The following is a 27,071-nucleotide window of genomic DNA, read 5'->3' on the forward strand; positions in this document are numbered from 1 at the left end:
AGGGAGGCGCCAAAGCCAACAGGAGTGAACGCTGGAGGGCGGGGCTTTGTGTCAGTCAGTGGGCGGGGTCTCCCTCGTGCAGGTAAGTGCTGCGTCTCCTCGGGCGGTGAAGGTCGCAGGTTCGATTCCCCTCTGTGCGGCGCTAGGAGCGGGATATTTTACCTCTGCCCTTATAGCCTGCAAACGAAGCAGATGATGAATTTATGGCGGAATCTCATTGGTCTTGAGCCCACAGGAGCACAAGGTCTTTTAAAAGTGAAATCATCAACCATGATGACACCCCCTTGAAGACTTAAAAATGTGGGTTTTTTTAAGCTCTTTTCTTCCATGCAATTTTTTTTAGGGACCACCTATGAGTTACTGTCCTCTATTAACCCTAAACACTGAGAATAAGCCACGTAAACCATCATAACCAGTCAATTATGGCCATATCCCCCCCCGGAAAGGGGTCCTGTCATAGATCGACTTGTATAACATCTATAATAGCACTAAAACCATCGTATAATGGAATATTCTGCAGCATTTTGGAACCTGGGGCGTAGAAGGGAGAGCAAAAAGAAAATGACGGCACTGTCGGATCTGACACCAATGTCTCCGGACTGACCCCATCGACTATAATGGATAAGTCATTTAATGCTACATGCCATTGACTACAGAGTCCGCAGCTTGATTGACAGCCCCTATGTTGGCTTGGCAATGAAGCTGTCAGTCAAGCAGGAGAAGGCGGCACAGGGTAGGGAATAGAGCTGGAGTGACAGAGGCTTCAGATCTACCATAGCTCTTCAGCCTCATTTGCATATTAATTCAAACGGATTTCTCAGTAACGGAGGAACAGAAAGAGCTATATGTGCTTATTAATAGTTTTGGGGGTGAAATTCCCATAGACTTCCATGGAATGACAGCGCCGTCAAGGCTCATGGGTGTCCAGCTTTATGCCCTACTCTTTTTTTTTTACTCTTTTTTTTTTTTCCAGGTCAGAGACATACCATGAGTTGGCTACTAAGAAAGACGCCGAATCTTGTAGCACAGATGTGTCGGACTGGTAAACCACTGATCGTGGATGTCCACTTCAGACTCCTCACCAGAATGAGCTGTGAGAGGACGAGCGGTGTGCCGGCTGTACCTGCGCCGACTGTACATGCGCCGGCTGTACACACATCCTCTGCTCTCACTATAATGCACCGACACCGGGACATTGCACAGACGTCTTCTTCCAAGGCTTTCTCATGCAGTAAATGCTGGAGCCGCCATCATGTCACATTATCCACAAGTAGATTATATTCGGCATCAGCCTCCCAACAGACCGTACCAGGACCGGTGGTCTCCAAGAGACCCCTGAAGTCATCCCGAACCAAGCAGCCGTCCAGATCCAACCTGCCTTTCCTGTCGACGACTGAGGTATGGTGCCACATTATACTTTTTGAGTTGTACCGTTGTGAACGGGGTTAACTCATATTTGCCAATTGTCTTGGAAAAATGGTGGACTACCGGAAGAGTTGGTAGATCTCCACAGGTGACCCCTGGTGAGCAGAGCTTTCATTCTGCAGCACCGGTATGCTCCATCATCAGCTCCTGGGCACCGCCACAGACAGTGTGCCAATACAGGATCAGAATATTGTCTGGTGGAGTGTCAGGAAGCAGAGGAGAGGTCAGGAGCAAGAAAAGGTGATTAACTGCAGCAGAGGAGAGCTCAGGAGCAAGGAAAGGCGAGTAGCTGAAGCAGAGGGGAGCTCAGAGTCAGGAGCAAGGAAAGGCGAGTAGCTGAAGCAGAGGGGAGCTCAGAGTCAGGATGAAGGAAAATCAAGTAGCTGAAGAAGAGGGGAGCTCAGGAGCAAGGAAAGGCAAGTAGCTGAAGAAGATGGGAGCTCAGGAGCAAGGAAAGGGCAAGTAGCTGAAGCAGAGGGGAGCTCAGGAGCAAGAAAAGGTGAGTAGCTAAATCAGAGTAGAGCTCAGGAGAAAGGAAAGCAAGTAGCTGAAGAAGGGAGCTCAGAGTCATGAGAGAAGAAAGGCCAGTAGCTGAAGCAGAGGGGAGCTCAGCAGCAAGTAAAGGTGAGTAGCTGAAGAAGAGGGGAACTCATGAGCAAAAAAAGGCAAGTAGCTGAAGAAGAGGGGAGCTCAGAGTCAGGAGCAAGGAAAGGAGAGTAACTGAAGCTGAGGGGAGCTCGGGAGCAAGGAAAGACGAGTAGCTGAAGCATAGGGGAGCTCAGGAGCAAGAAAAGGCGAGTAGCTAAATCAGAGTAGAGCTCAGGAGCAAGGAAAGCTAGTAGCTGAAGAAGAGGGGAGCTCAGAGTCATGAGAGGAAAGGCCAGTAGCTGAAGCAGAGGGGAGCTCAGCAGCAAGGAAAGGTGAGTAGCTGAAGAAGAGGGGAGCTCATGAGCAAGATAAGACAAGAAGCTGAAGAAGAGGGGAGCTCAGAGTCAGGAGCAAGGAAAGGCGAGTAACTGAAGCAGAGGGGAGCTCAGGAGCAAGGAAAGACGAGTAGCTGAAGCACAGGGGAGCTCAAGAGCAAGGAAAGGTGAGTAGCTGACCCCTATGTAAGTGCCCTCTCTTGGTTCTGCGGCCATCATTACCTTACACTTGTGCCACAGAGGAAGGTAGAATTTCAGAACTGCCCAAGAAATGTTCCACAGCTCCACATGGCTCCAGCTGCAGAAAGTAGAACCAAAGAGACGAGAGCCTCCAAGACAAAACTTATTCCTAGGCAGTCGGCTGCTGGATGGGGACTGCAAACAAGGGGTCTGGTGTAGAATTTAGGAACAGAGGGGATTTGTAAATAGGGAGGTTAGTGTGGACTCTGTAAACATAGGGAAGTGGGGTCTGTAAGTAGAGTCTCATGGTCTGAGGATCTGTGAATAGAGGGGCATGTTCTGGGGGTTGTAAACAAGGGGTCTGGTTTGGAGTCTCTGAACAGATGAGATTTGTAAAAAGTTGGTTAAGTGTGGGATCTGTAAACAAAACAGGGTCTGGAGTCTGTAGTCAAAGGTGGTCTAGTGTGGGATCTGTAAGCAGAAGGAGAGGGTCTGGTCTGGGGTCTGCAATCAAAGGTGGTGTAGTGTGGGATCTGTAAACATAGAGAGTCTGGTCTGGGGTCTGTAATTGAATGTGGTATAGTGTGGGATATATAAGCAGAAAGGGTCAGGTTTGGGGGTCTGTAATGAAACGTGGTTTAATGTGGGATCTGTAAGCAGAGGGGGCTGGTCTGGGGCCTGCAGATAGAATGGTGTGGTCTAAACAGAGTAGTGTGTTCTGGAGACAGGAAACAGAGTGTTCTGATGTGGGGTCTGCTAATAGAAGGGTCTAGTCTGGTATCTGTATACAGCAGTGTTCTGGACTGGGGTCTATATAGAGATCTAGTATGGGGTCTTTATCTTTATTTAGCCGGTCCAGTCTGTGGTCTGTATACATGTTTGGGTCTCATGTAATGGCTCATTCACACGTTGCGTATTCGGTCAGTATTTTACCTCAGTATTTGTAAGTGAAACCAGGAGTGGGTGAAAAACACAGAAGTGGTGACATGTTTCTATAAAGTCACGTGCACATGTTGAGTATTTGGTGAGTTTTTTACCTCCGTATTTGTAAGCCAAAAGCAGGAGCGGAACAATCAGAGGAAAAGAATAAGAAAAACACGTCACCACTTCTGGTTTTGGCTTACAGATACTGAGGTAAAATACTGACCAAATACTGAACGTGTGAACGTGGCCAAAGGCACTATACTGAGTGCTGTACGGTCCTTTAGTTGTGTCGTGGTTTCGTACATCCGTGGCTTTGTACATCCGTGACTTCGTACATCCGTGGCTTTGTATAGCAGGCACTGTTATTTGGCCGGCATGTGGTAATGCTATTTAGGTGCCATCCTGTATGATGCCGATAATACGGTAGGACACTGTCTGCGGGGGTCGCTGACAGAGGGCACCACACAGGGCGTCACTTAGTAATTTGCCAAACCAATGTGTCATCTTTAGTGATGAGCGAATATACTCGTTACTTGAGATTTCTCGAGCGCGCTCGGGGGTGCTCCGAGTATTTTTTAGTGCTCGGAGTTTTAGTTTTTAGCGCCGCAGCTGAATGATTTACATCTGTTAGCCAGCATAAGTACATGTGGGGGTTGCCTGGTTGCTAGGGAATCCCCACACGTACTTATGCTGGCTAACAGATGGAAATCATTCAGCTGCGGCGCTAAAAACTAAAACTCCGAGCACTAAAAAATACTCGGAGGACCCCCGAGCGTGCTCGAGAAATCTCCAGTAACGAGTATATTCGCTCATCACTAGTCATCTTCTATCTCTGCTCAGATTTGCTATGCCGGAGTCTACAGTGTTTGGGTGACTAGCCACAGCAGCCATATTGGTTGCCCCCCCAGCTTTCCCAGAAACATACACTTTATTCTTTGTCCTCAGTCCTGTAGTCCTGACTTCTTCTTTTTTTTTTTACCTCCGCGGCTTCCACCGTGCAGGATCTGATGCAGTGCGTGGCCTTTGCAACAGCCGATGAGTTTCACCTTGGCACCCTGTGCCACGATCTGGCATCGCATGGGTACAACGAGCTGCTGAGCTTACCCAGGGGTAAGCCTTCATTTTATTTTTCCCTATTTCATGCTTGTACTGGACTTGAAAATCTTGGCGGAAACAGCGCCGCACCTGACTGCAGGTCAACTATGGTATTGCAGCTCAGCTTCATTGAAATAAAACAGGTTGAGCCGCAATACCAGACACAACCAGTAACCATGTGCGGCGCTGTTTTTTTTTTTTTTTTTAAACTTCTCCCACAGCGACAGCGCCTCTCTTGTAAATGGTGGCGTCTGGTATTGCAGCTGCCTAAATGAATTTCCTTCACTGTTTGCTGATTATATCACATTTCAAGCAGTTTTTGAAAGATCCTTGAACGTATTAACCCCCCGAACTGTAATAATTCCATTACTTTTCACCTTTTTACAGACGCCTCCAATGTGTTACTGATCGGAGTGGAGAATGTCTGTAAGGAGCAGGACTCCGGAGTGATATTTTTCTTCAGGTATTTATTTATTAGTTCCCCTGGTTGATATTAACTTTTCCCTAAGGGTTGTAGTCAGATTTCACAAAATTCTTACGGTTAAAGGGAACCTGGCAGCAGGATTTACATCTAGAAGGACTTATCGGTGCTTTTCCCCCTGTGCAGGCCTCTGTCTCCATGGTAACAGACTACAACCAAACCCAGTGTAGTCTGTTACTATGGTGACAACCATGAGGCAGATTTAGGCCTTTCTAACACATTGGTGTCCTTTTTATGGGTTTTTTTTTTGTCATCGTTTCTTCTCGTACACAAAAAAAACAAACGGATCAGATTTCCCATAGCCACCGGTCTGTGAAAAACAGACAGCACACACATGGCGTCCATTTGTTGTTTCATTTTTTACAATGACTCGTTCACGAGAAAGGATGAGTTCGCCCCACACCCAAAATGAACCTGAATAGGACATGAATCTGAAGACGACCCCCCTAAGAAAATCAGGCATCTAATATGCCGTTGCCCTGTCCCCGGAAAAAGATGGTGTGTGAATGAGGCCTACAAGGGATAAGATTGTGAGCTCTGACTACAGAACGCTTGTTTGTAGTCTGTTACCATGGAGACACATAGGTCTGTATAGGAGGAATGGAAAGACATAAAAAATGAATAAAAAAAAAATGGTGTCAAAGATGGACGTTTCCTTTAACCTCACCATAGAAACCAAGGCTCCGCCATCTTATATGTATGTCTATGTCAATATTTTGGATTGTCAGATGCCGTATTAAAGAGATTTGGTCATTGCAACCCTTTTTTTATACAGGGAAGGGGCTGTTGTCTTTTGGAACATAGAAGAAAGAACTGTAAGTAACCATGCTTTTGTTTTTTTTTCTTAAAGGGGTTGTCCATGCATAGGTCAAAATGACAATTGCTTGATACGGCTGCAATGAGGAGGAGTGGGGGACTCGGGAAACCCCATTTTAGAGACTGGTGGGGGTCCCAGCGGCGGGGTCGTCCATATTTGTATTTTTACGATGGAGCTTCATTTTTTCTAACCTGTGACTTTTCGGCTTCCAGATGAAACACGTGATGCGGATTTTGGAGGGTCATGAAATTCAGCCGTACGAGGTGGCGCTGGTCCACTGGGAGAACGAGGAGATAAACTATAATTTTGGAGAGTGAGTTGCGTCCTCCGCTGGACGGCGCCGGTACTGGTCATATCGGGTCACTGTGTGTATTCTTTTCTCAGGGGTCACACAAGACTGGTGAAAGGACAAATCGTGCTGGACCCCCAACTGGAGGCGGATGAGCTCATTCTACAGAAATTCGCCTTCTCCAATGCACTTTGCCTGTCCGGTACGTTCCATCCTATTTAAAGGGATTTTTTTTTTGTTTTTGTAGAACCCTTGCCAGAGGCAGGCCAAGAGCGCTGCTCTGAAGGGAAAATGGTGAAAGGGACACAGCTGTGCCCCTTAATTCAGTTTGGACAATATTTATATCTTTTTTTTTCCCCTTTCTGAGAGGACCAGAGCCTGTGTGTGTTTGATGGCGCACTTCACATGTGCAGGTGCAGTCGTCCTGGGGTCACTGAGCATAAGCTCTTAGGATCCGGTCAGGATGAACCTGCGAGGTTTGGTCATGGTGTCTCTTGTTGTCCCGCAGTGAAGCTGGCCATGTGGGAGTCCACGCTGGACACTTTTGTGGAGTCCATCCAATCTATCCCAGAGGTCAGCCGTTCATGCGCCCACCCTCCTACCCACCAACGCATGCCTCGGATCTCCATATCATATTATCATTCATTTCTTTTTTTCAGATGCTAAAAGCCAGAAAAAAACTAAAACTGTCTCACGGCGACGTCATGCAGAAAATCGGGGAGCTCTTTGCTCTAAGGTAAATGTAGGCAAATTAATTTACAGTATGGCAGTGACATTTATGTGTACTGTATGGTGCTTTTAGTTTTGTGCGCAGTATGGCAATATGTTTTGTGCACCTTATGGTGCTTTTTGTTTTGTATACAGTTTGGCAGTGTCATTTATGCATATTATATGGTGCATTTACCTATGTATAGACTGTAGGTATTGTAGGTTTATTTATGTGTATTATATGGTGCTTTCAGTTTTGGGTACAGTATTGCGGTGTTATTTATGTGTACTTTATGGTGCTTTTCGTTTTGCGCACAGTATGGTAATATAATTTGTCTACTGTATGGTTCTTTTTGTTTTGTGTACAGTTTGGCAGTGACATTTAGGTGTATTATATGATGCTTTTAGTTTTGTACACAGTATGATAGTATTATTTATGTGTTCTTTATGGTGGCATAATATAATAGCTCCTTACACTGTGGTGCGCAGTATGGCAGTATAATTTGTGTATTGTATGGTGCTTTTAGATTTGTGCACAGTATGATTTCATGTATGTCTCTTTAATGGTGCCTTCAGGTTTGTGTGTTGCAGTGTTATTTATGTGTATTATATGGTGCTTTCAGTTTTGTGCACAGTATTGTGTTATTTATGTGTATTATATGATGCTTTCAGTTTTGTGCACAGTATTGTAGTGTTATTTATGTGTATTATATGATGCTTTCAGTTTTGTGCACAGTATTGTAGTGTTATTTATGTGTATTATATGATGCTTTCAGTTTTGTGCACAGTATTGTAGTGTTATTTATGTGTATTATATGGTGCTTTCCGTTTTGTGCACAGTATTGCAGCGTTATTTATATGTATTAAATGGTGCTTTTTGTTTTGTGCACAGTAGTGCAGCGTTATTTATGTGTACTGTATGGTAGCATTATTTATGCACTGTACAATGAGGTCGCTGACTGTGCCGCTACCGTGTATGTGGGTAGATCCAGCTGTATGTGCTTGTGTGCTCCATATACATTGCTACTTCTTTTACAGGAACATGCATCTTGCATATGACGGCATTAATATTATAGTTGTAATCTTATTTTTCAGACATCGAATAAACCTAAGCTCGGACCTCCTCATGACTCCTGATTTCTACTGGGATAGAGAAAATCTCGAGCACCTCTACGATAAAACTTGTCAATTCCTCAGCATTAACCGCAGAGTCAAGGTGCAGTTTTATTTAATCCTATATTTTAAGAACATAGATAGTGTCAGATGGGTGAAGGTCCAACACCCGACGCTCCTGTTTGCAGCTCACGTCGCGTCCGGAAGTAAACACGGTCCAGGACCCCACAGCGCCATCACAGTGTTGTGGTCATTCTCCTGTACTGCACTTTATAGAGTATATCCTACATTACCAGACATAAGCCAGCCATACATGTTATATTAATGTTTGCTAGTTTGGGCAGGACTGGCATCAATTTAATGTGTATGGAGGCCGCCTTACTCTCCTTGATGACAGATGTCTGCGTAAAGGAAATATTGGGCACGTTGGATTTAAACTGCCCGATCCTTGTTCTCTTAGAAAATAAGAGTTCTCTAGCAGCGGCAGATACGGGGAGCGTGCATCCAGCTTCTGCTATACAAGATACACTTCAGTAAGGATTTCTACAGCTCCCATTGAACTCCATGATAAATCTGTCTTCACTGGGCTGCAGAGCTCCCCCTAGTGGTGCAAATTTTATCAGTTAAAAGGATCATCCGATCACAGGCAAACCCCTAAGAAATGTCGCCCCCTTGGGGTATACTGTTAAATTTAAGAAAAGGGCCGTGCTGATAAGCGTCTCTCCTTTCTCAGTGATATAGGGTGGGCTCCCCCTCTATTTCCCTCCATTTGTAATTATAGGGCACATGGTAATGGTTTGGCGATGGTCTCTCCAAAGGCCTCCTCCGCGAGGGGATTTATAAAAAATGATTTTATTTATTATATATATTTTTTAGGTGATTAACGAAAAGCTGCAGCACTGTACAGAACTGACAGATCTGATGCGGAACCATTTAAGTGAGAAGCACGGCCTGCGACTGGAGTGGATGATCGTCATACTGATCACCATCGAGGTAGGGGTCCGAAGCGGCCATTACATGGAATATCCAACCAAACTAAGCCCCCACCACAATATTGTCCTAGTGGTGGTCCATACATTTCTGACCACCACCATCGCTCCGGACTCCTTCCATACACACGGGGCAGGTGACTGCAGACATGTGAATACTCACAGTGCGCGCACTGTGCACTGTCAGGATTCTCTGGCGCCAGCAGTCATGTGACCAGTAGTATGAGATTTGCATACTTCTGGCCACATTCCAACTAGACTTGTATCGAGCAAGGCCGGGCACGTCTAGTTGGCATGTGACTGCATGTATGCAAATCGCAAATTTTCGGTCAGTCATGCTCAGGGGCTGCTCCCATTGAAGTGATATAAGTTGCAGTACCTGAGAACGGCCACTAGTTGGTGTATGGAGCTATGGTTTCCAGGACCTGCTAAGAGCTGATTGGAGGGGGGCTGCCACCTCTTGGACCCCCACCGATCTGATATTGATAATGACCTATCCAAAAAAAAAAAAAGGTAATCACAATTATAATCCTGAACGACTCTTTAAGCATATGTAGTTTTATATTCTCCTTTTTGTTTTTTTTTTGTTTTTTTCAGGTGCTGTTCGAGCTCGGAAGGGTCATATTCTGACCAACAAACTGTGACAATGAAATCAAAGGGCGACCATGTGATTCACGTTATGTCGGGGAGAGTTGCCCCCCCCATATGGCATTATACAGGCGCTGCTGCCCCTTTAAGAGCGCCGTGACAGCGACAGAATATCTGACTACTGACTGAAAGAAATCATGTTGTCCAGCAGTCAAATTAAATCTATTGTTCCCTGTTATCAGCCCATATTTTACATTGGGACCATAAACTACCTCACATAAAGCTGCTTACTGTAATATGCAGATTATCGGATTTCCCAGGATGGAAAAAAAGTGATTAATAGCGATGTGGTTCGGCTTATACGCTCCAAGTTAAAGCATATGGATTTAAAGTCTGGCCGGTGTATTTATTTCATATATCGATAGTACACGTGAAAATAAGTAACTTTGTGATATATCTCATCTTTATCCGCCAGGACTGAGCTTTCATTTTCAAAATTCTCAATTTACAGGTAAAATCTGTATTCGGTGAAGACACATTGTTACATTACTGACAGTTGGTGCTGATAAGATTCTATGTAGAGGGGAGGAGCTACAGGATGAACTCTTTCCCCCTCCCCTCTACATGGGGAGGGGCTAAAGGCCGAACTCTTTCCCCTCCTGTCTCCATGGGGAGGAGCTAAAGCTGAACTCTTTCCCCTCCTGTCTACATGGGGAGGAGCTAAAGGCTGAACTCTTTCCCCTCCTGTCTACATGGGGAGGAGCTAAAGGCTGAACTCTTTCCCCTCCTGTCTACATGGGGAGGAGCTAAAGGCTGAACTCTTTCCCCTCCTGTCTACATGGGGAGGAGCTAAAGCTGAACTCATTTCCCTCCTGTCTACATGGGGAGGAGCTAAAGGCTGAACTTATTTCCCTCCTGTCTCCATGGGGAGGAGCTAAAGGCTGAACTCTTTCCCCTCCTGTCTACAGGGGGAGGAGCTAAAGGCTGAACTCTTTCCCCTCCTGTCTACATGGGGAGGAGCTAAAGGCTGAACTCTTTCCCCTCCTGTCTACATGGGGAGGAGCTAAAGGCTGAACTCTTTCCCCTCCTGTCTACATGGGGAGGAGCTAAAGCTGAACTCATTTCCCTCCTGTCTACATGGGGAGGAGCTAAAGGCTGAACTCATTTCCCTCCTGTCTCCATGGGGAGGAGCTAAAGCTGAACTCATTTCCCTCCTGTCTACATGGGGAGGAGCTAAAGGCTGAACTCATTTCCCTCCTGTCTCCATGGGGAGGAGCTAAAGCTGAACTCTTTCCCCTCCTGTCTACATGGGGAGGAGCTAAAGCTGAACTCATTTCCCTCCTGTCTACATGGGGAGAAGCTAAAGGCTGAACTCATTTCCCTCCTGTCTCCATGGGGAGGAGCTAAAGGCTGAACTCTTTCCTCTCCTGTCTCCATGGGGAGGAGCTAAAGGCTGAACTCTTTCCCCTCCTGTCTACATAGGGAGGAGCTAAAGCTGAACTCTTTCCCCTCCTGTCTACATCGGGAGGAGCTAAAGGCTGAACTCATTTCCTTCCTGTCTACATGGGGAGGAGCTAAAGCTGAACTCTTTCCCCCCCTGTCTACATGGGGAGGAGCTAAAGACTGAACTCTTTTCCCTCCTGTCTACATGGGGAGGAGCTAAAGGCTGAACTCTTTCCCCTCCTGTCTACATGGGGAGGAGCTAAAGCTGAACTCATTTCCCTCCTGTCTACATGGGGAGGAGCTAAAGCTGAACTCATTTCCCTCCTGTCTACATGGGGAGGAGCTAAAGCTGAACTCATTTCCCTCCTGTCTACATGGGGAGGAGCTAAAGCTGAACTCTTTCCTCTCCTGTCTACAGGGGGAGGAGCTAAAGGCTGAACTCTTTCCCCTCCTGTCTACATTGGGAGGAGCTAAAGGCTGAACTCTTTCCCCTCCTGTCTACAGGGGGAGGAGCTAAAGGCTAAACTCTTTCCCCTCCTGTCTACATTGGGAGGAGCTAAAGGCTGAACTCTTTCCCCTCCTGTCTACAGGGGGAGGAGCTAAAGGCTGAACTCTTTCCCCTCCTGTCTACAGGGGGAGGAGCTAAAGGCTGAACTCTTTCCCCTCCTGTCTACAGGGGGAGGAGCTAAAGGCTGAACTCTTTCCCCTCCTGTCTCCATGGGGAGGATCTAAAGGCTGAACTCTTTCCCCTCCTGTCTACATAGAATTTTATCAGCACCAACTGCCTTCTCCTATCTCTGTAATATAATAGTCTGTGCTCACTCGATACAGATTTTACACCGGAATTCCGAATTTTGAAAATGAAAGTTCAGTCCAGGAGGAGAAATAAGCAGATTTTTCTGATAAGATATATTGCAAAGTTGGTCAATTTCACGTGTACTATTGATTTATGAAATAAAAATTAAAATGATGGTTACTCTTTAACGTTCCATTCACTGACCGCAACAATTTTTCCATTCACTGACCGCAAGCATGCATCATGAAGACAAGGAGGAGTTAGGATATTTTATGTAAAATTGGAAATTTCTTCTAATTATCTATCTATCTATGGTATAACATGTGAGATGATAGCGCGCGCCTGTTTTCTGTACAGAACGCCTATAATCGTGTTCTAATTTATTATCAGAAGTGATCGACGCTTGAATTTTGTGCAAATTGTTCCAATAATGCGTCCTGGATCAGCGACCGAATAAAGAACAGTCTTTATTATGGCGATTCGATTCTTCTCTGGATTATTTTGGATGGTTGTCCTCTCAGTCTGATAGAAGAGTCGGCTCATCTCCCGAAACCTGGTGAAACCTTACGGAAATTGGCAATTTGGGAAATATTTCCTAATCTCGATTTCTCAAAGAAGTGGAGAATAGACAACCAATCAGAGCGCAGCTTTCATTTCTTCCACTGCTCAGGCAAAATGAAAGCGGTTGTGTGATTGGTTGCTATAGGCCTGTCCCAGATCAGCCATGACGGCTCTTACACACCGAGTACAGCCAATGACATAACTTTAAATTCAAGGGTCCTAATTCCAAATATCCAAAATGGCCCCCCAACTATAGCGAGTCTTTAACCTCTTCCTGACATGTTCGTCAATTCGGGTGAGGTGCCCATCGCTTTTCCCCTGCTATGGAAATATTGGGTTGCCATAGCAGCCAGAGGCCTACTAAAGGCCCCCACCTCCACCATCTTGGCCCTTCTGTGAAGCCTGGACCCCTATATACCACAATATAACCGATAAAACAAGTCCTAAAAGTACTAAAAAAAAAAAAAAAAAAACCATTTTAGTATCGTGATGTCAGTAAAATGAAAATATAAAAATAACACACACGGAATTTTGTTTTAGGTGGTCAAAAAACAAAGGTTTTCTAATGGAGACCTCTTGTTTTGGATAGTTTTAGGAGGAGTTTGGGGTTTCCTGAGGCAGTTTTGATTTTTTTGGGGGTATGGCCTTTAAGACGCCAGCGCACCCGACAACGTTTTATATAGGTGACGCCACTTCAGGAAAAATCCAGTTGTGTTTTTCATGAAGCGACTTTGCTGGTGGTTTCGCCATCGCTTTTTCAAGGGCTCAGCCGCCGGGGGACATTGCCTAATTTGGAGCATTTTCCAACAGAAAGTGTTTTTTTTTTTTTTTTACAATAGAAATGAATAGGACCCGCTGCCAACGACTAAAACAAAAAAAAACTCCACTGTACTCCTTACGGTACATATGATATGATACTACGATTTTCCTACCGGGATCAAAAAAAAAGGGTAGAATTGTAGTAAATACCATAATGGAGGGAAAAAAAAAATCCAAATTTTACATTTTTTGGAGCATCGCGCGTCCCCTCCCCCCCAAAACAAATGCAATAAAATATTGTACATACGCCGAAATCTAAAAGATTCTGATCTCAGAAAATGGCGTCACACACCCCAATTTTTTATTATTTTTTTTTTGGGGGGGGCATAGTTCCGTATGTGTAAAAATGTTGGTTGTGCAGAATTTATACACGTCATGCCCATCAATGTGAAAAGAACAGTGTTTATTAGGGTCTCCGCCTGGAATCTGGGGGTCCGCACTGTGGGTATCATGTACGAGGCGAATTAAACACATACTAGATATACTGGTATCTCTAAATATCTATTGCTGGCTGTAGAATGAGTTAACTGAGGATCCGTCAGTGAGCTCCTAATGATGGTCTGACAGGAGAGTTTATGAGGACTCTCTTCTCTGTCTTTTTCTGAGTTATCACCACAGATCACATTAAAGTTGATTAAATAATTAGTTTTAGCTCCAATTACATGCATTTAGGTAAATAATCCTTTAATGTGGACCACCCCTTTTAGACAGAGGATTTGGGGGGCTCATGACATTCAGGCCATGGGCATTACTTTGCTGAAATTCTTCTGGTAGCCGGTAGGTGTCTCACTCCTTGTTACAAGCTTTGGCGGTATCAGCACACAAAATGCTAGACCTCTCTAGACAGGTGAGAGTCTATGGTAAGGTCATGTGATCAGCTCCTTCGGTTACCAAGGATACGAGAATAAGCGGAAAAACTATAACCACCTCTATCACGTGATCACGCTGTGTAAATCGATTCTGAGAAGATTCGTCATTTACTCCGTTCGCGGATAGGTCAGTGATTAAATTAATATTCGCCTTGTTTACTTATCGTGACGTAATTATCGGGCTCTAAAGTGTGCTTGTAAAACTTAAATGAGAGGAGAGTATTTTTTTGTAATAGCATTTTGTGGCGAATGTGCGAGCGAGAATGGTCAGAAGCGACATTTGCGCGGGATGTTTGAGCAGCTCAGTCAGTGGCGGCTGGGACGTACAGAGAGCGGGTCTGCGTCTGCGGGGCACCGGGGGCGGCCAGAGCCGGGGGTGAGCGCTCATAGAGGGGGCTGCTAAGAAGGAAAGTGTCTGCTCTCAGTCTCCGCACTATGGACAGGCCGGCCAGGTGAGCGATTCACCCCTCCATGTAGCTTTTTTTTTTTACTTTTTCTGCGGGCAGTGATTGCCAGCCACGTACACACTGCGGGCGGTGATTGGCAGCCACGTGCACACTGCGGGCAGTGATTGGCAGCCACGTGCACACTGCGGTCAGTGATTGGCAGCCACGTGCACACTGCGGTCAGTGATTGGCAGCCACGTGCACACTGCGGTCAGTGATTGGCAGCCACGTACACACTGCGGTCAGTGATTGGCAGCCACGTACACACTGCGGGCGGTGATTGGCAGCCACGTACACACTGCGGTCAGTGATTGGCAGCCACGTACACACTGCGGTCAGTGATTGGCAGCCACGTACACACTGCGGTCAGTGATTGGCAGCCACGTGCACACTGCGGTCAGTGATTGGCAGCCACGTACACACTGCGGTCAGTGATTGGCAGCCACGTACACACTGCGGGCAGTGATTGGCAGCCACGTGCACACTGCGGTCAGTGATTGGCAGCCTCGTACACACTGCGGGCAGTGATTGGCAGCCACGTGCACACTGCGGTCAGTGATTGGCAGCCACGTACACACTGCGGGCAGTGATTGGCAGCCACGTGCACACTGCGGTCAGTGATTGGCAGCCACGTACACACTGCGGGCAGTGATTGGCAGCCACGTGCACACTGCGGTCAGTGATTGGCAGCCTCGTATACACTGCGGGCAGTGATTGGCAGCCACGTACACACTGCGGTTAGTGATTGGCAGCCACGTACACACTGCGGTCAGTGATTGGCAGCCACGTACACACTGCGGGCAGTGATTGGCAGCCATGTACACACTGCGGGCAGTGATTGGCAGCCTCGTACACACTGCGGGCAGTGATTGGCAGCCTCGTACACACTGCGGGCAGTGATTGGCAGCCACGTACACACTGCGGGCAGTGATTGGCAGCCTCGTACACACTGCGGTCAGTGATTGGCAGCCTCGTACACACTGCGGTCAGCGATTGGCAGCCACGTACACACTGCGGTCAGGGCAGCCACGTACACACTGCGGTTAGCGATTGGCAGCCTCGTACACACTGCGGTCAGTGATTGGCAGCCTCGTACACACTGCGGTCAGTGATTGGCAGCCTCGTACACACTGCGGTCAGTGATTGGCAGCCTCGTACACACTGCGGTCAGTGATTGGCAGCCTCGTACACACTGCGGTCAGTGATTGGCAGCCACGTACACACTGCGGTCAGGGCAGCCACGTACACACTGCGGTTAGCGATTGGCAGCCTCGTACACACTGCGGTCAGCGATTGGCAGCCACGTGCACACTGCGGCCAGCGATTGGCAGCCACGTGCACACTGCGGTCAGCGATTGGCAGCCACGTGCACACTGCGGTCAGCGATTGGCAGCCACGTGCACACTGCGGTCAGCGATTGGCAGCCACGTGCACACTGCGGTCAGCGATTGGCAGCCACGTGCACACTGCGGTCAGCGATTGGCAGCCACGTGCACACTGCGGTCAGCGATTGGCAGCCACGTGCACACTGCGGTCAGCGATTGGCAGCCACGTGCACACTGCGGTCAGCGATTGGCAGCCACGTACACACTGCGGTCAGTGATTGGGTTCTCCTTAAAGTCACCGCTTCGCTCTGCTCTTACTCCATCATGTAATTAACTCGGAGTCTAAATGATATTTTTCAGGAATAAAAAATCAGTGGATTATTCCCAGTTTTTGGACCTGGAAGATGACGGTAAGTGACAAATATACCGTAATGTTTGTGATCTGCCATCTTGGGGTTCGTCCACACGGGTCAACTCACTTGTAGTTGCCTTCTGAGATAATCTGTTATTAAAGCGCACCTGTAGTTTCAGTTAAACGCGTTCCTACCTGTGCATGAAGATGATGTTTCTGGCCATTACAGACTCAAATCCTGCATTTTTCTCCGATTTTCCGCTCTGCAGGCTCTATCTCATAATTTTCATATTGTCTCTGAGCTGGTGGGGTGAGACCAGCTGCTATGATCTCTCCCATACACAGCACACACAGATATGAGTGATTCTTGCTCTCCTGTCTCTGTCGCACATGTTCAGCATCAACAGCAGAATGAAGGACATTATACAGCTGTACTGAGCAGTGTAGATGTAAATCCAGCTCTGGGATTATATAAACACTTACTGGAAAGCAGCAGCCCTTAGTGTCTATCTTTCCTCTATAGACTTGAGAAGCAGCTGTAATCTGATCCCTCAGTCTTTCTGTGAGCAAGACGGATTCTCTTTTTATCTCCTTAAGTAGAAAGAAGCCGATTTGTCTGATCAGATGTATTACAAAGTTTCTCCTATTTGCCTTTACTACTAATGAATTACGCAACATTTTGTTGCACGGATATATATATATATATATATAATTATAGTTAGTTTGTTGGGTTTTTTTAATATATTTTCCAAACACTTTTTTTTTCCTTCCTGTAGATGAGGATTTTGCTTCATCGGCGCCTGTAAGTAAGAAAGCGCGAGTGGAGACGAAGAAAGAGAGAAAGGAAAAACCAATAAAGAAAAATCACAAAGAAGAGACCATAACGACAAATTCCCAGAAAAAGAGGTGAGTGAGGTGCGCATGTCACAGAATGGGATATTGTGTCCCCTGAGCAGACCCCCCAAGGATCGGACCCCTGTCGTGTATTGTGGCCACAGCACAATGACTGGGGGGGGGGCTTGGAGTGACGCTAGTGCACGTGGGGGAGAACAAATACGGAAGTGACTGCAACTTGCTGGGCGGCAGATTATTGTCTGGACAGCTGTATCACCGGGCGTGCACTAGCGTCTCACCATGGGAAGAAGAATATTGCTGGACTGCCCCTTTAAAGGTATTTCATGCTAAATGTCCATGTAGTCTGACAACCACTTTTCTAATATACTTTTATTAAATGTTCCCTCTTTACTCTTTTATACTTCCCATAACGTTTCATTTGAGAATCCCCAGTGCATGCTGGTATACTCGAACAGGACGTCATCAGGGGACCAGGGCTTCGATCACTGCTGCAGGTGCTATGCCTTCTCTGAAACAAAGCGGCGTCATCAGTGACGACTGCTTAACTGAGCATGTGCTGACTGTCAATTCCAACGCATGCTCAGTATGTTCCCTTGATTCCATAGTGACAGTGCGCTCCCTCGTCGGCTCTAAAGTGAAGTGACGATCCAGTGAGAGAGCGCACTGTCAGTGCAAATTGTAAAGGAAAGAATACCGCAATCAGGGAGAACAGAGACCATCCCCCTAAATAGATGTGACTGATAATACTCCATTTCAGGGTGGGGAAAGGAGCTGAGGCAGTGATCGAAGCCACGGTCCCCTAATCAGGTCCTGTTTGGTATCCCAGCATGCACTAGGGATTCTAAAGTCATTTGATGTTACAATAGAAGGAACAGTGAGGAATTTTTAATTGAAGTAGATTGGAGAAGTGGTTACATTATTGAATTAAATAAAAAGACATTTAGTCTGAAATTCACCTTTTGGTTTCAGGCCTCCCCTTTAAGGTGGTAGAATGAGTTTAGCATTGTGCGGATTACTACGATTTGTCACATTTCAGGTATAGTCAGGTTTCCACTTTGATCGGTGTTTTTTTTTTGCCTTTCGCCCAGGCTGCCTCTAGAAGACAAGCTGTATCAGCGAGATTTAGAAGTGGCTTTGGCGCTGTCGGCGAAGGAGACGTCCGCCATTATAGAGAATGATGAGAATATTCCCAGGAATGGTATATATATTTATTTATTATTTATCGATTCATGTTCGGGGCCTGCAAGAAAGTATTGAAGAAAACTGCTCATTAAAGGGGTTAAAATGATCTGTGGAGGTCCGACCGCTGGGATCTATTATGGGGGGGTACTTTTATACATCTGTGATGGAGCCCATGTTTTTCTGGCAGCCTCGGTCGGACCCCCGCCGGTCAGCAAGTGATCACCTATACTGTTGATAATTGATAGTATAGTGAGCCCACTGTGACTCACGGCTGTCAAGGGGATCATGCTGCCACTACTACTGCGCCCATACAATCGCCGGCAGGATGATGGGAGTAATCACAGCCTCAACCTGGACCGTTAACCCCCCCCCAAATTTGTGTGATGTCTTATCCAGAAGCTCCAGAAGACCCCTATCGGTTTATTAAAGATCCCGACGTGTCCGAAGCGTCCTTCTCAAATTGCAGCGTTGACAGCAGCACGCTTGGTAAGTGTTGTTTTTTGGAAGGGCTTTAAATATGGAATCCTACTAGTGTGATGATGGAGCTTTGCTTTCTGCTTTCCTCCTCCACAGGTCTGGACGAGATCACAGACGATAATGAAGACCCCGGTAGAGGTAGAGACCACCGGCAAGCTGCTTCTAAAGCCATCACCGAGCAGAGGAAACTCCTGACGGAAGAAAGCGGGGATGAAGAGGATGCCGATGAGTTTAATCCAGATACAATGGCGGGTATGTACACAGTATGAGTAGTAGGGAAATCATCCTATGTCCTGACATGTACATGTTTACACCTGCAGATGGCAGGACTATAGAATGCGCGGCTGCACAGGGTACAGAGATGACTGCTACTTGTATAGTCTGGGAGTACAGGCATCATTATTATATACCAATCTGACTCCTGCCCTCCCCACCCATCAGCTGACTTAAAGGGGTTGTTTATATTGGTGGTCTATTCCTGGGATAGGTCATCAGGATGAGATTGGTGAAGGTCTGACATCTGGCACCGCCACCGATCAGCTGCTACGGGATGTACTGTGCCGGTACAACAAAGCTGCATATGCTACGTCGTGGCAGTTCTCCGCTACTGCAGCTCTGCTTAATTGGAGTGTGGGACCTGGTAACAGCTGATCCTTGGGGTGTGGGACCTGATAACAGCTGATCCTTGGGGTGTGGGACCTGGTAACAGCTGATCCTTGGGGTGTGGGACCTGGTAACTGCTGATCCTTGGGGTGTGGGACCTGGTAGCAGCTGATCCTTGGGGTGTGGGACCTGATAACAGCTGATCCTTGGGGTGTGGGACCTGGTAACAGCTGATCCTTGGGGTGTGGGACCTGGTAACTGCTGATCCTTGGGGTGTGGGACCTGGTAGCAGCTGATCCTTGGGGTGTGGGACCTGGTAACAGATGATCCTTGGGGTGTGTGACCTGGTAACTGCTGATCCTTGGGGTGTGGGACCTGGTAACAGCTGATCCTTGGGGTGTGGGACCTGATAACAGCTGATCCTTGGGGTGTGGGACCTGGTAACAGCTGATCCTTGGGGTGTGGGACCTGGTAGCAGCTGATCCTTGGGGTGTGGGACCTGGTAAAAGCTGATCCTTGGGGTGTGGGACCTGGTAACAGCTGATCCTTGGGGTGTGGGACCTGGTAACAGCTGATCCTTGGGGTGTGGGACCTGGTAACAGCTGATCCTTGGGGTGTGGGACCTGGTAACAGCTGATCCTTGGGGTGTGGGACCTGGTAGCAGCTGATCCTTGGGGTGTGGGACCTGGTAGCAGCTGATCCTTGGGGTGTGGGACCTGGTAGCAGCTGATCCTTGGGGTGTGGGACCTGGTAGCAGCAGATCCTTGGGGTGTGGGACCTGGTAGCAGCTGATGCTTGGGGTGTGGGATCTGATAACAGCTGATCCTTGGGGTGTGGGATCTGGTAACAGCTGATCCTAGGGGTGTGGGACCTGGTAGCAGCTGATGCTTGGGGTGTGGGATCTGGTAACAGCTGATCCTTGGGGTGTGGGACCTGGTAACAGCTGATCCTTGGGGTGTGGAACATGGTAACAGATGATCCTTGGGGTGTGGGACCTGGTAACAGATGATCCTTGGTGTGTGGGACCTGGTAACAAGCTGATCCTTGGGGTGTGGGATCTGGTAACAGATGATCCTTGGGGTGTGGGATCTGGTAACATGATCCTTGGGGTGTGGGATCTGGTAACAGATGATTTTTGAGGTGTTGAACCGATCTGATACCGATGACCCATCCACGGCTCAGGTAACCAATATCAAACACTCACATTCTTTTCTACCTTGATTTCTTGTATTTTTGCCAATAGGGATTCCTTAATTTTTAGCCGTATAGCTTCTACATCTTGTATGTGTCACAGTACATAGCAGAATGAGGTGCAGGTGATCCGTCCGAAAGCTGCGACTATTATCTTCTAACCTGATAAAAGTTGATCTTTGATGAATCCATAATTTTCGGCTTTACAGACCCTGCGGTGGGATCGAGCTCACTGACTGATTCACTGATAACTCTGCCATCCGCTGAGTACTGTGAAACATAGAGGATGTAGAAGCCAAACGACTCGCTGTTTTTAATGACACGCTATTACAAAAAATGCTTTTCAGCCCCCCTAAAAGAAACCCCTACATCCAATTAAGCAAAACCCGTCCGCCTGCCTTCTGTTTTTGCAGTCGGGGACTCTGAGAGCGACGGGAGTTTTAGCGACGAAGATGAAGAATTTGAAGTTAAAAAATCTAAGAAAGCGTCAACCAAGAAAGATACTAAACAAAAGGCAAACGGCGGAAAAAAGGAGAAGAGTGTGACACCAAAAGCGGGTGAGGAGCGGAGACGGGGTCTGCGTCATTGGAGCCGTCAGATTGTTGGATGTCTCCTGCCATCACTGTCACATATTGTAGGATAATGCTGGAGGTTTTCTCATTATGTTGACAAATTCTATGATGTACCCCAACAATATAGCTGTACATCTACATATATATCAGTGTAGGAAGAGTCTAAGGGTCCGGCGGGGTGGGCTGCATATCCAACTGAAAAGGACATTATGGAAAGACCTAATAGGAAGAGCCTTGTGTCTGTCGCTCTGAGCCTCCAGTTTGCTGAGAGAAACTGACAAGGTTTCTCTCCTCAGTGGTTCACACACTGGTCCTTATCCGATTCTGAGGTAGTCACAGTATATGTGTGTGTGTGTTCTAGTATGTAGTCTAATTGTCACCACATACAGGATTATAACACCTCTATATAGAATAGATAACACAGGATTCACAATAGGTGATATCACAGCTCACCTCCTCCTGTACAATGAGTGATAACACCTCTATATACAGTAGATAACACAGGATCCACCATTCACAATAGGTGATATCACAGCTCACCTCCTCCTCCTGTACAATAACTGATAACACCTCTATATACAGTAGATAACACAGGATCCACCATTCACAATAGGTGATGTCACAGCTCACCTCCTCCTCCTGTACAATAACTGATAACACCTCTATATACAGTAGATAACACAGGATCCACCATTCACAATAGGTGATATCACAGCTCACCTCCTCCTCCTGTACAATAACTGATAACACCTCTATATACAGTAGATAACACAGGATCCACCATTCACAATAGGTGATGTCACAGCTCACCTCCTCCTGTACAATGACTGATAACGCCTCTATATACAGTAGGTAACACAGGATCCACCATTCACAATAGGTGATATCACAGCTCACCTCCTCCTCCTGTACAATGACTGATAACGCCTCTATATACAGTAGATAACACAGGATCCATCATTCACAATAGGTGATGTCACAGCTCACCTCCTCCTCCTCCTGTACAATGACTGATAACACCTCTATATACAGTAGATAACACAGGTTCCACCATTCACAATAGGTGATGTCACAGCTCACCTCCTCCTCCTGTACAATGACTGACAACACCTCTATATACAGTAGATAACACAGGATCCACCATTCACAATAGGTGATGTCACAGCTCACCTCCTCCTCCTCCTGTACAATGACTGATAACACCTCTATATACAGTAGATAACACAGGTTCCACCATTCACAATAGGTGATGTCACAGCTCACCTCCTCCTCCTGTACAATGACTGACAACACCTCTATATACAGTAGATAACACAGGATCCACCATTCACAATAGGTGATATCACAGCTCACCTCCTCCTCCTGTACAATGACTGATAACACCTCTATATACAGTAGATAACACAGGTTCCACCATTCACAATAGGTGATGTCACAGCTCACCTCCTCCTCCTGTACAATGACTGATAACACCTCTATATACAGTAGATAACATAGGATCCACCATTCACAATAGGTGATGTCACAGCTCACCTCCTCCTCCTGTACAATGACTGATAACACCTCTATATACAGTAGATAACACAGGATCCACCATTCACAATAGGTGATGTCACAGCTCACCTCCTCCTCCTGTACAATGTGGCTCCTATATTCTGTTTTTCCTGTAACTTATTTTACCTTTTATTCCTCAGTGACTGTTAACATAAAGCCGCTGGCAGCACAGAATCCCGCCGCCAGTTCTCCTGCTGCTTCTAAGGCGGCGTTACACTGTAGTCCTCCGGTGGGTGTGAAGAGACCGGCATGGACGCCTCCAGGTGAGCTCCGACAGTCACTATGGCCATGTGAGGGCTTGTTTTTACGGAACACGTTGTACTTTTGAACGACATCATTGGTTTTACCATATATTGTACCGGAAAACAAGGAAAGAAAATTCCAAGTGCCGTGAAATTGCAAGAAAAGTGCAATTCCACAATTAATTTTTGGGTTTTTTATTTTCCATGTTCAATAAATCCTAAAACTGAGCTGCCGTTATGATTCTCCAGGTCATTACGAGTTCGCAGACACCAAACATGTCCAGGTTCTTTTTGTATTTAAGTGGTGAAAAATAAGCTTTTGCTTATGTCGCCATTTTCCGAGACCTGTAGCGTCTCCTTTTTTCGGGATCTGGGGCCGGGTGAGGACTTATTTTCTTGCTTATTTCTTCTATTTTCTGAGCTGACGTTTTTATTCCATTTTGGGGTAGACACAATGTTTTGATTGCCTCTTTTATAACCCACTTTATAAACTGGATTTTCTGAAGGGAAGCAAAGGTTTGTGGATTTTATCTGTTCTCTGCGACCAATTTTCCTCCCTTAATTGGATGTATTTGGGGCTAAAAATCATTTTTTCAATTGGGTTTAATTAAAAATGTCTCACCCTTCGACTTTTACATTCAACTTTGATGGGATCTGTGGTCATAAATCGGCAGAGAAAAAACATGAGAGAGTTACAGCCTCTAGTCACAGAGTAAGAATGAGCTCACTGCTGGATCCTCAGTTAGCTCATTCTGTAGCCAGCAACACAGGGACTATAAAAGGCAAATGGTGCAACATTTTTAATGAAACCCAATTGCAAAAATGATTTTTAGCAACAAATACTTTTACTTATGTAAAAAAAAAGTGAATATCCTTTAAATTTGTTTTTCTCCGCAGGTTCCTCTGGAGCAGTGCGGAGTCCTCTGGCGGGGGTAACCGTGAAGTCTCCTAATCAGGGTCTGCGTCTCGGCCTGTCAAGACTGGCGAGGGTGAAGCCATTACATCCAGCGACCGTCCTGCGCTGACCGCGGGAGCTGATGTATAGACTGAGCGGCGGTGCCGTCACACAGCGTGGACCGGTGCACAGGGCGAGGACTCGTACGTCTCTGACCGCCTCTGACTGCCGGACTCCTTTACTATAGGAACAATCCTCCCGCTGACCGTTACCCCAATATTCAGGGCAGGTTTCATGTCATATCGGGACTTTAGGAACATCGGGCTATAAAAGTCGGCCATTTCTTGCTATATATATATAGGGAGACGATATTTTAGGAACCAAATCCTGGACCCGGGGGATATTCAGACCCATCGCCCCTCTCATGTTACACATCAGAGGTATGAGGGGGGACCCAGACCACCCTACGTGGTCACGTTTTAGCAGCCATTTCAAGGTTAACGAAACCCAATTGCAAAAATTTACTTTTTTAGCCCAGAATACATTAATTTACGCCCTGGAAGGAGAGTGCTCCAATAAATGTACAGAGTCTTATAAGCCCAAGATGCGGCCGGTTCAGGTCATGGAAGGACGCCAAGCTGTAGTCACCTGATTTAGCCCCAAAGGGCGGCCAGAAAACTCCTCCAGCATTTCAGCAGCGTTTATCCGCCGCCCCATAGGGCCTCGCCCTTAGATGATGTGGGAGGCTGCACGATGAGAAGTTCTTAGCTCATCAGACTTTACAAATCTGGGCTGCAATGTTTGGACTGGTTGCGGGGCTCCTCACTGGCCGCGGGGGATTCTCACAGGCCGCGGGGGTTTCTCACAGGTCGTGGGGCTCCTCACTGGCCGAGAGGGATGCTCCCAAGCCATGGGGCTCCTCACTGGCCGCAGGGCATTCTCCCAAGCCGTGGGGCTCCTCACTGGCCGCGGGGGATTCTCACAAGTCGTGGGGCTCCTCATTGGCCGCGGAAGATTCTCACTGGCCGCGGGGGATTCTCACAGGTTGTATGTATGTTACTATGTTACAGGTTGTGGGACTCCTCACTGGCCGCAGGGGAATCTCACACGCCGTGGGGCTCCTCACTGGCTGCCGGGGATTTTCACAGGTTGTGGGGCTCCTCACTGGCCGCGAGGGATTCTCCCAAGCCGTGGGGCTCCTCACTGGCCGCAGGGGATTCTCACACGCCGTGGGGCTCCTCACTGGCCACGAGGGATTCTCCCAAGCTGTGGGGCTCCTCACTGGCCGCAAGAGATTCTCCCAAGCCGTGGGGCTCCTCACTGGCCGCGAGGGATTCTCCCAAGCCGTGGGGCTCCTCACTGGCCGCGAGGGATTCTCCCAAGCCGTGGGGCTCCTCACTGGTTGCGAGGGATTCTCCCAAGCCGTGGGGCTCCTCACTGGCCGCGAGGGATTCTCCCAAGCCGTGGGGCTCCTCACTGGCCGCGAGGGATTCTCCCAAGCCGTGGGGCTCCTCACTGGCCGCGAGGGATTCTCCCAAGCCGTGGGGCTCCTCACTGGTTGCGAGGGATTCTCCCAAGCCGTGGGGCTCCTCACTGGCCGCGAGGGATTCTCCCAAGCCGTGGGGCTCCTCACTGGTTGCGAGGGATTCTCCCAAGCCGTGGGGCTCACTGGCCGCAAGGGATTCTCCCAAGCCGTGGGGCTCCTCACTGGCCGCAAGGGATTCTCCCAAGCCGTGAGGCTCCCCACTGGCTGCGAGAGATTCTCCCAAACCGTGGGGCTCCTCACTGGTTGCGAGGGATTCTCCCAAGCCGTGGGGCTCCTCACTGGCCACGAGAGATTCTCCCAAGCCGTGGGGCTCCTCACTGGCCGCGAGGGATTCTCCCAAGCCGTGGGGCTCCTCACTGGCCGCGAGAGATTCTCCCAAGCCGTGGGGCTCCTCACTGGTCGCGAGGGATTCTCCCAAGCCGTGGGGCTCCTCACTGGCCGCAAGAGATTCTCCCTGGATGCAGGCTCAGGGGGAATGTCCCTGGCCACGGGGCTACTCACTGACTGCAGGGCTACTCGCACGCCGTGGGCCTCCTCACCTGAACTCTGCACCCTCATCGGCTGGTAAGTTTATGAGACCCCCGGCCGGTCCGGACCGTTATATCCTCATGTATAAAACCGGCTTTGAAGCCACAGTGTTGTCTCCTCCTGTTCCCCGTTTTCTCTGCTTGTCGCCCTCTTTATTTTATTTGTCTATAAATGTCTGTTTTTGGCCCAGATCTCTGCAACCGGGAAGGAGAATCACATCGTAATATAATCTGGCCATAAAGAAATAAAAGTAAAGATTTTAGTGTTTGCCTTTTTATTAAAGTGCAACGCTGCAGACTATGTTTGCGCCATCTAAGCAGTGGGTTAAGAATCACCAGTACGCCCCCTGCTGGTAAGGCAGTAAATCCCAGCTTAGGTCATGTAGGGGGGAATAATTACCACCACATGGCATCCAGGTGCCCCATATATCACGGTACAATGGGCACGGATGTTCTTCACTGGATTCCATGGATTCATTTCCCGTGCCCCCCCCACCTCCATCAGTGACCTTGTGTCAGTGCGTCATTCCGCCACTTTATATTTACCCCTTTGCGACCAATGACGTACATGTAAGTCATCAGCCGAGTCCCTGCACTTGGTGGCTACTCTATGAATAGCACAGGCGATAAGAGACTCGAAGCTGCCATCATCCAAGGGGATTATTAAAAAAAGTAAAAACTTGTTAAAAAAAAAGTTTTAAAAAAAGAACACAAAAGTGAAAATCACCCCCTTTTTGCCCCATTAAAAAAAATAAAAATACACATATTTGGTATCACCGCATTTAGAAATGTCTGATCTATCAAAATATAAAGTAAAATAATCCGATCAGTAAACGGGAAAAAAAATTCAACTGCAAGAATTACGTTTTTTTTGGTCGCCATAAACTGCAATAAAAGCCAAGAAGAGGCGATCAAAACATTGTGTCTATCCAAAAATAGTATTGATAAAAACGTCAGCTCGGGGCACAAAAATCAAGCCCTCACACGGCCAATAATGACGGAAAAATAAAAAAAAGTTATGGCTCTGGGAAGAACGGGAGCAAAAAACGAAAATGGGAAAATCGCCTGGGGTTGAAGTGGTTAAATCATTGGGTTAAATACAGCGAAGGTGTCATGTTTGCCCTTTATATTAAAAATAAGACCCCACTTAGATTTTTTTAATATATTTAAGAAATAATTGTCACATGATTTATAAAAAAAAAAAAAAAAAAACCGTTGCTGCCTGAAATTCAGCTCTGGTTCCAAAATCGCTGCCTGTAATATCTGATGTGAACACTAGATGGC

The 27,071-nt window shown here is 47.2% G+C and overlaps 2 protein-coding genes across 3 annotated transcripts; both read left to right on the plus strand.

Annotated features, from left to right (window-relative positions):
• The first annotated feature begins 8 nt into the window (after nucleotides 1-8).
• On the plus strand, nucleotides 9-11,947 carry RMND1 (required for meiotic nuclear division 1 homolog). Of its 2 annotated transcripts, none has more exons than XM_069763426.1 (12): nucleotides 9-82; nucleotides 974-1,398; nucleotides 4,454-4,562; nucleotides 4,935-5,010; nucleotides 5,804-5,843; nucleotides 6,058-6,158; nucleotides 6,230-6,336; nucleotides 6,643-6,707; nucleotides 6,794-6,870; nucleotides 7,938-8,058; nucleotides 8,832-8,948; nucleotides 9,542-11,947. In XM_069763426.1, the coding sequence occupies exons 2-12, from the start codon at nucleotides 988-990 to the stop codon at nucleotides 9,572-9,574; spliced, it is 1,257 nt and encodes a 418-aa protein (XP_069619527.1). In that variant the 5' UTR covers nucleotides 9-82; nucleotides 974-987; the 3' UTR covers nucleotides 9,575-11,947. The 2 variants fall into 2 exon arrangements, with proteins under 2 accessions (XP_069619527.1, XP_069619528.1); XM_069763427.1 differs by lacking the exon at nucleotides 9-82 and adding an exon at nucleotides 170-300.
• Nucleotides 11,948-14,295: 2,348 nt separating this feature from the next.
• RAD51AP1 (RAD51 associated protein 1) lies at nucleotides 14,296-25,831 on the plus strand. Its single transcript, XM_069763428.1, has 9 exons — nucleotides 14,296-14,472; nucleotides 16,152-16,201; nucleotides 16,920-17,049; nucleotides 18,087-18,196; nucleotides 18,577-18,666; nucleotides 18,754-18,909; nucleotides 20,865-21,008; nucleotides 22,718-22,840; nucleotides 23,717-25,831. The coding sequence occupies exons 1-9, from the start codon at nucleotides 14,456-14,458 to the stop codon at nucleotides 23,842-23,844; spliced, it is 948 nt and encodes a 315-aa protein (XP_069619529.1). The 5' UTR covers nucleotides 14,296-14,455; the 3' UTR covers nucleotides 23,845-25,831.
• The last annotated feature ends 1,240 nt before the right edge of the window (nucleotides 25,832-27,071 follow it).

Source organism: Ranitomeya imitator, chromosome 4, assembly GCF_032444005.1.
Source record: "Ranitomeya imitator isolate aRanImi1 chromosome 4, aRanImi1.pri, whole genome shotgun sequence".
Classification (NCBI taxonomy): Eukaryota; Metazoa; Chordata; class Amphibia; order Anura; family Dendrobatidae; genus Ranitomeya; species Ranitomeya imitator.

Coding starts and splice junctions, on each gene's coding strand:
- RMND1 (XM_069763426.1), top strand. CDS start 988: ATGAGTTGGCTACTAAGAAAGACGCCGAATCTTGTAGCACAGATGTGT. Junction 6,337..6,642: donor CAATGCACTTTGCCTGTCCG/GTACGTTCCATC, acceptor GTTGTCCCGCAG/TGAAGCTGGCCATGTGGGAG. Junction 6,708..6,793: donor CCATCCAATCTATCCCAGAG/GTCAGCCGTTCA, acceptor TCTTTTTTTCAG/ATGCTAAAAGCCAGAAAAAA.
- RAD51AP1 (XM_069763428.1), top strand. Junction 18,910..20,864: donor TAATCCAGATACAATGGCGG/GTATGTACACAG, acceptor CTGTTTTTGCAG/TCGGGGACTCTGAGAGCGAC. Junction 21,009..22,717: donor GAGTGTGACACCAAAAGCGG/GTGAGGAGCGGA, acceptor TTTATTCCTCAG/TGACTGTTAACATAAAGCCG.